This window comes from Drosophila nasuta, chromosome 2R (genome assembly GCF_023558535.2).
Source record: "Drosophila nasuta strain 15112-1781.00 chromosome 2R, ASM2355853v1, whole genome shotgun sequence".
Lineage (NCBI taxonomy): Eukaryota > Metazoa > Arthropoda > Insecta > Diptera > Drosophilidae > Drosophila > Drosophila nasuta.
Genome location: NC_083456.1, coordinates 25,881,598 through 25,892,329, shown reverse-complemented (window position 1 = coordinate 25,892,329; position 10,732 = coordinate 25,881,598). Strand labels below are relative to the sequence as shown.

Genomic DNA, 10,732 nt, shown 5'->3' with positions numbered 1-10,732 from the left:
AGTTAAATGTTGAAAGTTTGCACTCGATATTTTTTGAGGTAGTCATGTAGTATAACGAATCCTCCCCACAATTTTAACTTTTTAATGTGACCGCTTTCGAGAGTTATTAAATGCAATACTTAAAATGATTACTAATGCCATCGGGACAAAAGTTTGTTGGGCTCTTTAAATATATAACTAATATTGCTAAATGCTTTCACCCAAAAAAATAAAATTATTTAATGTATGTATTGGTATTATAAGCTTAGTGCTAATATCCATGATAACATTTTGATGTAATCTGATTTTGGTGTCAGTATTTGTCGCTATTGTAATAATGCATAAATTAATTACCATAAAAGAGATAGTTTGTACAACGAGCTAAGCCTAAAAGTATCTAAACAAAGCGCGTTTAAATTTCAATTTCAATGGAATTGGCTCGAGTGTTGTTACAGTAAATGATATCTCTGTATCTCTGCATTTACAGCGAAAGCTGAATTTCATAAAGGGCAATGGATAGCATTGTTAAGTCTATTCTTTCTCTGTATCTATATATATCAACGGCATAAATTATTTTTGCTCTAAAGTCAAGCTCAGTTTAGTAAATTTTAATAATTGAATTTATTTAACATAAAGTTGTATACTAAGCAATGAGTGAAAATAACATAAATATTAGCTAAGCACTGTCAACAAATTCAACTGCAACAAGCTGCATATCAACAACAATACAACGTATCAAAGGCTTACAGTTCGTATCAACTACTTCTAACATAGAAAGGCAGCAATACAACGTAGCTCTAACAGTATAAACGCAACATATTTTAACATAACCAACCAACAACAGCCGCCAGCACAGCACACATAACATTCGCCAGCTCTATACGCTAACTTAACAGCGCTTCATCAACAGTTTCTGCTGTTAATGTTAAGGCTAACAGGTCAGCCACCCCTCATTGTCCCTTTTCGAACATTGCCCCGCTTGTGGGAGGGGTAAGCTAACAGCCTGTTATGAGGTAACAAATGCTGTAAAGTACGCTAACAGACTGCCGTTTTAACAGATGCTGCTTTGAACTACGTCACTGCTCTGTTACGCCATGCAAAGGTAACAGAGCTAGATTGTTAGTTTAACATTTACTGTTGTTGACTGTAGAACTGATTTCTATCCATTTCTATGAAACTTATTTGATATTTCTCATACGAATTCCTTTATACTGTAATATGTTTAGTGCTCATACAACTGTAGATATAACTGCCCCGCTTTAATGCCGGCTACCATTTGCCACTTGCCGGCTCCTAGTTTGCCAGCAGCAGCCTTGACTGAGGTCTGGCCAAAAAGTTTTGTTAACTTTTCATCAAGCTAATAAAGCGTACGTCTTTTCGGTGCCCCAAAAAGTGGTAAGCGAATGTAGCGAGCGACACCAAATCAATGTGCCATTGGTGGCAAATCTTCTATCTATCGAAATGTAGCTGTATGTGTGTGTGTATTTGTGTGTGTGTAAATGTTACTTAGTGTTTGACTAATGAATAGAAATGTCGTCCTTCAAAACTTTTTGGCTGTCAAGCCAAGGAGCTGGCTCTCAATTTGTGTCCCTGCGCTGGGTTAATGAAAAGCTGATTTTACTTACATATTTCTCACACAAGCAAACACACACACACACACACACAGATACATTTAGAGAAGTTTGCATTGAGTTTTGGCTTTTTGGAAATCTTAAGAAGCATGCCAAAAGATTTGCGGCTCACTTAAAATGCAAAACTTTAATGCGTGGCATATGAATCGTTAATTGTATGAACGAGCCCAAAAACTCTCGACAGCCCGACTGATGCCGGGGGTGACAGTGGTGCGGTGGGTGGTTGGTTAGTGGGTGGTGCCGGGTGAGTGACTGGATGGGCGTTCTTTGGTGGCACGCTTAGTTATGGTTGTTCTGGTATTCCATGTTTGTGTGCGCTTGGGGATTAGTCTCTTCATGGAATCGTGTTCAACTTACGAATACACACACGCACACACAGACAGAGTTAACCGCCTTCTTTAGATTAGTATTTATTGGCTTTATTTAAGGCTTAAAACAACTGTCTTTTCTCGCACATATTTTACGTTAATTCATTTGCAGTAGCTTGATCGACATAGCGCCTATTTGAATTCAATAAGGTGCGAGTAGTTGACGTAAGTAGGAAGAAATTCAAATATATGTTAGTCACTTCAGTATATAGCTTAGCACAGCTATTCTAAACTCTCTACTTAATTTATTTTCCTACTTTCCTACTCTATTTTCTTCCACATACTTTATTCATTTCCTTATTTAAACCTTCCTTCTGGGGTTTTGTTCCTTCTCTTTACTTTAATCATTAGAGCTATTTTCTGTATTTTCTTTATGTTTATTTTGTTTTCTTTCTTTAGATTTCTCCAGACTTCTTTATTTTTATTTACTTTGCTCTTTTTACCTTTTTTCTTTTCGCTTTTCCTTTATAGTATCTCAAATAAAAAAACGTTATTAGAGTTTGTTTTTTAGTTATTCTTCATATACATCTACTAATTCATTTATTTATAATATTATATCTATATATATATATATATATATATATGGGTAATTCTCTGGTAAATGTCGCGTGCGAACAGCTTTTCAGTGACAAAAAAAAACATAAACTAAAACAATTTTAAAATTCAGTGAAGGTTTTTCTTAAAGCTTTGGATTAGCACTATTTTTAGAGCTAAGATTGATTTTAGTAACTTATTCTGTTTTACGATAAAATATATAAATTCGTTCATTTTTTGGTTTTGCGTAAGAATTTGTTAATTTTTGGAATTATCAGAACAGAAAACAAAACAGAAAAAAAATTCCAAACCCATTCTTAGCTCTAATTAAAGTACTATTCAAGAGCTATAAAAATAACCTTTACTTATTTTTAAAATTGTTTCAGAATATGTTTTTTTTTTTTTGTAACTGAAAAGCTGGTCGCACGCGACATCCCTCAGAGAATTACCCATATATCTATTGTTATTTTTACCTATTCCCTCCATTTTAACCGAAATCTTAAGCTAAACTCGTTTCCACATTTTTCGGTCGTTTAATTCAGAGCTACTTTAATATTTATGGCAAATGCAACTGGATGGCAAATATTTTTGCTTTCATTCATAAAATTTGACATTAGCATATTGCATTTCCATTGCGTTAATGTGACAAAATGACAAATGAAGTGGCGGGCGCTGAATCGAGGATGGGAAATGCAGGGGAGGGTGAAACTTCGGGGCATTCTGAATACCTCCTTGTTGCAAGCGACCATTGCTGAGATGCATTTTATGCGTTTCGCGACAAAATGCATTTGCATTTGCATTCTGCTCCAGTTTGTTGTTGCGGTTGCTGTTGTTGCTGTTGCTATTGCTGTTGCTATTGCTGTTGCTGTGGCTGCTGTTGTTGACACTGTCGCGGTCGTCGAGGGAGAATAGGAGGAACAGCAAAAAGGCTCCCCTTGGGGATTGGCAGTAGCTGTTAGAGTAAGGGCTGTAGATGTACTATAAAAAAAAAAATAAAACACTTTGACAAACGTTTACAAACTCACCAAAGCGACAAAAACAACAACATGACGGAGTCGGAGACGGAGACGAAGGCGTCGAAGCAACTTTGAAATTGATAAATTGATTTATGCAAGCAGCAAAAAATAGTCAGTTGACTGCGCGAAATATATGCAAAAATCTTTTATACATATCTGCCATGAAAAATGAAAAATGATGCAAGTGTCGCTCAACTACAACAACAACAACAACAAAACTTTGTACATTTTCACTCGAACGCCATAGACTAAAACATTTAACAACCAGCAGGATTTAACCACGAAAAACCACAATGTGAAACAATGTCGCAGTCAATTGCTCGAGTCGATTCACATGTCAATAACCTAATGTCGAAGAGTGTGCCAAGAATTTTATATGATATAGGAGTAGGAATGTGATGGGAGTCTTAAAGAGAAGGAAGCTTCTATTTAAAACTGAATAATATAAAAATTGTCTAACAATTATGCTGCATATAAAGCTTAAGATAAATTGTGTACGTTAATGCCATTTAAAAGTCTAGAAAGCATTTAGGCAAATGCAAATAGATTTATTTTGTGTTTCATTTTATGGCCATTTTTTGATCGTAGTAAGTAATTACTTATAGTAAATGTAGACCAAAGAAAGCTGTAATAATTAACTTCAATTGTTTTAAGAATAATATTAGTATTCCATTCTAGTGTGGAATCACAATGCCTATTAAACAAAATATCAAGTATACGCAGTAATTAATTCTGCTATATTTTTCTGTTTTTTGCTCAGACAATTTTAATTCATAAACTCTATGATGTTGTACCATAATCAATACAACAAATCCAAGTCTCACTTTACTTTTTGTTGTACAGCAGAATTCCATAAGAATAAAAATAAATTTATCAATGAAACATCCTGACTCTGAGCCACAATTTCTATCAAGAAAGCCGGCAAAGTAGTCCTGCTCAACAATTGAAATGAAAAAAAAAAGAAGGAATTTATGAGTGAGGTGAATTTTTTAGCAATAGCTTAAAGTCAGTGGGCACTTACACACGTTTCAACATTAACATTTTGTTGCCAGCTGATTGAGTTTTTTGCAGCATTATGAGGCATGACCCACGCCCACGCACGTAGCATCAGGAGGAGCAGGAGCTAAAGCAACAGCAGCAGCGGCAGGACACAACAATGAGAATGTCAAACAATATTTCCGTAATAATTTCAATTTTTGCTCGCAGCACTGAAAGTTCTGTTCACATTGTAAGCTGTAAGTACGCAGTGAACAGAAGAGAAGAGAAGAGTGAGAGCACAACGAGCCTTTTTATGCTTTGTGTGTGCAGTGGGACATTTAAACCGTAAAGACAAATAATTCAATATGGTAAACAAGTCACGTGCCTGGTGTGTTATTGCTTTTTGTTGGCTTTGATTTTGTGCAGACGACAACGACGACAACAGCAGACGACAAAAACGACAGACGGAGAGCGTGAAGAACAACAACGCAGCAACGCAGCATGTGTGAGTCGGTGTAGGTGTGTGTGTGTATGGGGCGTACACTTTTGGCACACGCCCACTTGCAAGTATTTTGAATAGGCAAGTACACACATATATAAATTCCCTGTGTTTGCGCAACAATCATTATAAACTTAATTAAAATATCGACGAGGCAATATTAAACAGCAGCGCCTAAAAGTAGGCAACACATCGATGAGGCAATATTAAACGGCGGCGCCCAAAAGCAGGCAACACATTTCCTTTAAAATCATCAACAAATATGGCGCCGCGCCGCCTCGCAGCAACCAGAACCTGAACCGCAATACACAAATTCGGTTTATTTTAAAGCGTTTTCGAGGGCAGCCCCATCAGCTATTAGCTAATGTATTGCATTTTAATTTTAAGAAAATAAATGTAGCTGGGCGCAGTTAACAGAGCTACCCTCGCGAAGTGAGTATTTACATATAAGCAGCACCCACACAGACGCACACACACCCACACACACACAGAGGTAACAATCACAGGTAACTGCTACATGTGTAAATATTTACAAAACGCGCCAAAAACGTTGGCAAACAGACGCCAGGCGCCTGCACTTGTGCCGTGGCTCATCATCATCGTCGTCGTCGCTTGATTGTTGTTGTTGTTGTTCTTGTTGTTGTTGTTGTTGGTGCTGCTGAAACTGTAACTCGTTCGTTGTCGTTTCCCTGGCAAACACACACAAAGAAACACAGACGCACACATACAGAGACTGTGCAATGTTATTTATGCCATTCGATATTTTTGTGGTTGTTGCTGTTGTCTGAGTTTTCAAAACCACCCAGACACACACACACACACATACACCCTCAGACTTACACCCTCACACATACGCTCGATGGGTTCTCTTGTTTTTTTATTATTATTATTATTATGCTGTCATTTCTGTTGTCGCGACATTGTCAGCAACATTGCCGCAGCCTTTGTGTGTGTGGCAGGCTCAGGGTGCAGTTCCCATACAAGTATGTGTGTGTGTGTGTGTGGGACACACTCGAAAGGGTTCAACTACTTATATGTATATGACATATGCCATAATAATTTTATGCTTCTGAAATTGCTTCACCCTAAATATTTCATTAATATGGCAAATTGTTCTTCTGATTTACCATAAATCGAAATACTTCAGTTCTTGGGATTCATTTTTATTTTATTTGTGTCCAATATAAATCATTTTTCATACGAAAGAACATTACATACATTTGTATCATCAATTCAGACAACTGTCTGCATTGTTTTTAGAATTTTGCTCATAACTCACTTAAATGGGACAAATACTATATGTTAATGTCAATTCGACCCTTTTGGAAAATAAAATAAACAGTTGTTCAATAATAATAATAAATTTAAAAATATCTAAAATATCTACGATTATTAAATATATATATAATTATAATTTTAAGTATTAAGTATTCAACATTTTTATTTTTATGAAAAAACCAAAAATATATCAAATAAATACTTCTTAGCTGTCAATTGCCGCCTTACATCTTCTCCAGGGTATTAACTGCTTAATAAAGTACAAATGTGCAATGTCAAACCACTAAAAGAACCACTCTTTAAACTCACATTGAGACATGCTCGACATGAAATGAGTTGAAGGCCGTTTTACTCATATTATTTTTCTCGATTTCTTTGTTTTCCAAAACGTTTGAACTGTTCACATTCACGCCCTATTAGCCCCTCAAAAGCACACATAGGCACAACCACAAAATCACCCCTCCGCTCTCCGGGGCAAGCAAGAACCACCACCACCCTGTGGATGCCTCGTTGGATGGTCGAGTCAACCATTTGAAATGCAGCCGCGTGACTCGAAGGCAAAAGCGTTTAAGCGCTTCGCTTGCCTTTGCCTTTGATATGTGACCATTTGAATGACGGGTTGATGCCGTTGCCTTCGTTGTTGCTGCTGTTACTGCAAATATAAGGGTCTCAGTCATGAGTGGAAGATGCGCAGCAGCACCCCTCAAGCGTGCTGCAAATGTGCACTGTACAGTTTGACAAGCACATGGTGACAGTTTGGCATTCAGATAGTTTGCAAGCAACTGCAGTGACAGTGGAACAAAAATGTACTTTGTACTAAAATATATAAGAAATTTATTGTATTTATTGTTATTTGTGTTAAGCGTAGAAATAATAAATGTATTGTTGGTGGTAAATTAAAGTATATAATATATATATGTATGTAGGTATATGTATATGTATATGCATAATTCTATATACATCGCATCGATATAGTGTACTTAGCATGTAATGTAGAAATTCGCTTACGGCCTATCTTTAAAACAATTATAGCGTCGTACTATTTGTAGCTTAAACAATTTATGTAATTATATGGTTAAGGACTAAACTCTCTGAATTAATCCGATTCATTGCCTTTTTGTGTTCATCTCTTTCTCTCTCTCTCTCTCACACTTCCTCTCGAGCAATCAACGGACATGGTCGTGGTCGCAAACCCTAGCTTAATTAAGACACAGGAGATCGTTGAGGCGTTGACGACGGCGTTTAGCCGTCGTGCGATCATGTCAAATGGGACGTGGTCGTCGCCACCGCACCCGCCCCAGTGGTTTGAACACCGCCAACTGTTTTGCCGGAGAAGAAACGATTGCCCGTCTGTGTGGTAAAAAGCAGCGTATCCACCGAAGGCAACATTTGATTCGGATGCATTAACAGTGGCATGTTCACCATTGAGACAGTTGTGGGACCAGCGCCAGAGACAATCCCATTATTGCCATTCATATTGCCAGTTGTTGTGCTCGTACAACTTGTCAGTTTGCCCTGCGCATTTAGCGTGAAGGCTGGCAAATAATAGTTGGCGGTTCGTCCTGAATTGACTTGTGTCGCATGGGTATTTGAGTTGGAGGTGTTGATGTTGCTGCTGGAGACCGCTGTCAGTTCCATGGATGCGGGTGATGAGAACGGTGATGACTCAAGGGAGGGACAAGCTAAGCGATTGCCATTGCTAGGCTTATGAGGCACTGTAAGAGAAATAGAAGAACATTAATAACAATTATCATTAAGAATAGAAAACTTTGAACTTACAGAAATCTTCGTCAGGTAGCAGCTCGTCTGGTAATTCGTTTTTAATTTGGAAATGCAGTGCTGCAGCTGCCTCCGAGGAGATGGCATTGTCAGAGGTGCCCATGTCCGTATTGACCACGGGCGCATCATACAGCCCGCATTCTTCCATCTCCAGCGCCTGTTCCATAATCAAATCCTCGGCCGAGGTCAAGCTCAGACCGTGCAGATCGAGAAATGCGCCCTGCGTTTGCGGCTCCTTCTTGATCTGCGGCATTGCAACGGGCACTTGGGTGAGCGTCGGCGGCGGTGGCGAAGGTTTCTGTTGCAGCTGCTTGGGCGCCAATTGTTTGCGTTCTCGCTTCGCCTTCACCTGCTTGGCTGGCGTTGCTGCTGTCGACGGAGGCGGCAATTGTGAGACCACCACATTCATTAGCTTACGATCGGTCTGCTGTGGTTGTGGATGCACCTGCTGCAATGCTGTGCCCGCTGGCAATGTGATGCCCAAGGCAGCCAAAGCTGCCTGTTGCGGCTGCTTCTTTTTGCGCGTCTGTTTCGCAGTTGTCGTTGGTGTGGTTGGCGTCGCTTTGCCCGTTGTCTCATTGGGTTTTGTTGCTGCTGCTTCACTGGATGCCAAAGGATCATCTCCCGCTGGTGTTGTTGAAGAGGCTGTTGCTGCTGCCGCCGCGGCCGCTGCAGCGGCTGCCTTTTGTGCCTTGGTTGTTGTGGATTTCTTGGAGCAATAGGAGGGAATGTTCTCGAGATGCTCGCCCGTCTTGTGATCCACTTTGTGACGACGTCGCGTATGCTTCAGCCAATTGGGAAAGTTGGTAAAGTCGCGCGGACAATAATTGCATTTAAACGGTCGCATGCCCGTGTGAATATTCGAATGTTGCTTCAGTTTCGAGTTACTAATGAAACTCTTGTCGCACACGTTGCAAGCAAACGGCCGCTGTTCCAAATGGACCAGATTATGCACCTTGAGGCAACGTTCCGTCTTGTACATTTTACCGCATTTCTCGCAGCGGTACGAACGCGTCTGGGCATGATACTTTTGATGTCGCTGCAGATGCGAGCGCTCTTGAAAGCGTTTCTGACACTCCGGACACTCGTAGGGCTTCTCTGAGCTGTGGATGCGCGCATGATGCGTGAGATTAATTTTCTGCACAAACTTTTGGCCACAGATGTCGCACTGATACTTCTTGTTATCGCTGTGTATCTTACGATGCATCCACATACTTCCCAGCTTCAAACTAAAAACATACGAGTTGTTATACGAGAGAAACTTAGAATTGTGTAATGTGTGCTTACCATTTCCCACAATCTGGGCACTTCTTCCAGGTATCTTTGCGCACCTCACTGCGATGCGTCTTGAGATGCTTCTTCAGCCCCGCCAGCAGCTCAAACTCTCGCTGGCATTCGGTACAATTATAGGTGATGCGTAAACGATGCGCTGCGGCTTTGTGTGTGCTCACCAGCTGCGGATTATCGAGCACCAGACCATTGCAGTCCAGACACTTGTAAAGCGGCGGCGGTGGCGTCTCCAAATCCAATGCTGACTTGCTACCAGCGCCTTCTTGTGGTGCTGCTGGCGGTGGCATATTATCATTACTATTGCTCGCTGGCTGCTGAAACATACTAAATGCTGGCGGCATTTGCTCTGCTGCCGGCTCACAATGCTCCACTTTGGTCAACACTTGAGGTTTGGGAACCTTTGCTGTCGCTGTCAGCGCGGACAGCGTCGTTGCCTTCTCCTCCAACGGCTCCTCCTTGAATACTTTCAGACGCACTGCTGTTGCCGCCGGCAAACGTGGCTTCCTGGTCGGCTGCGACAGCTGCAGCTGCATTTGCTCAGGCGATGGCAATTTCACTGGCGTAGTGCTAATCTTCTTAAAGGGCGAATTGGTAAACGCATTTGGTGGCTCTGGCCGCAAAAACGTCACATTGAATTCCGAGTTGTTGGTGTCGTTGCCTGCAGCACTGGGACTTGTTGTTGTTGTTAAGGAATTAGTTGCGATTAACTCATCACGACACGAACCGCCGCCAACATCAACGGATAAATTGAGTTCGGTATTGTTTTGAGCACTCTCGTCGAGTACGCGCCAAAAGTCTGTGGACGAGAGACTGTTGCCGTTGATATAACTGGCTGAGCTGATGGTGACGCAGGCGGACAGATCGATGTCGAGCGATTCATCTTTGATGCTGGATATGGAATCGAAATTGTTAATGCGCAGCAACGAGCTGATAATTTCATCATGAGCCGCTTTTGTTGGGGTGCTCGCATTTGCAGCGGCCACTGCTGTTGCTGTTGCATTATAGTCGCCGCTGCTGCCGCCATAGATTTTAGGCGGCAATTTTTTGCTTGGCGCCTCTTCTTTCATTCTCTTGGATTTGCCTTTACACTCCATTCGCAACTACTGCGCGACACGTAAAGGTTATGCGGTCGGCGTTTTGCTCAATTGCTGGCGCACGCACTGCGTTTTATCGTGCACACTTTGTTCGTTGGCCGTCACTGCACTATTTATTTGCACATTTCACGACGTTTTGCACGGAAAAACACTTGAATATTGCACAAAAACACCAAAAATATTGTGAAATGCGCTTTGTTTTTGTCACGCTACGAATTCTCAAGTCGCCATTTTGACAGAACAGTGTTGTAAGAGACGCGACGCCTTTTACCATCGACCAAGGGTT

At 40.7% G+C, this 10,732-nt stretch overlaps 1 protein-coding gene across 1 annotated transcript; it reads right to left on the bottom strand.

Moving 5' to 3' along the window:
- Positions 1-7,123: 7,123 nt before the first annotated feature.
- Positions 7,124-10,701, bottom strand: LOC132787756 (serendipity locus protein H-1). The gene is made up of 3 exons (XM_060795039.1): positions 9,350-10,701; positions 8,063-9,291; positions 7,124-7,998 (listed from the first exon to the last, which is right to left on the bottom strand). Exons 1-3 carry the CDS (start codon positions 10,444-10,446, stop codon positions 7,541-7,543), a joined length of 2,784 nt encoding a protein of 927 aa, XP_060651022.1. The 5' UTR covers positions 10,447-10,701; the 3' UTR covers positions 7,124-7,540.
- Positions 10,702-10,732: the final 31 nt, after the last annotated feature.

Coding starts and splice junctions, on each gene's coding strand:
- LOC132787756 (XM_060795039.1), bottom strand. CDS start 10,446: ATGGAGTGTAAAGGCAAATCCAAGAGAATGAAAGAAGAGGCGCCAAGC. Junction 9,292..9,349: donor TGCCCAGATTGTGGGAAATG/GTAAGCACACAT, acceptor GTATGTTTTTAG/TTTGAAGCTGGGAAGTATGT. Junction 7,999..8,062: donor GCTACCTGACGAAGATTTCT/GTAAGTTCAAAG, acceptor TTTCTCTTACAG/TGCCTCATAAGCCTAGCAAT.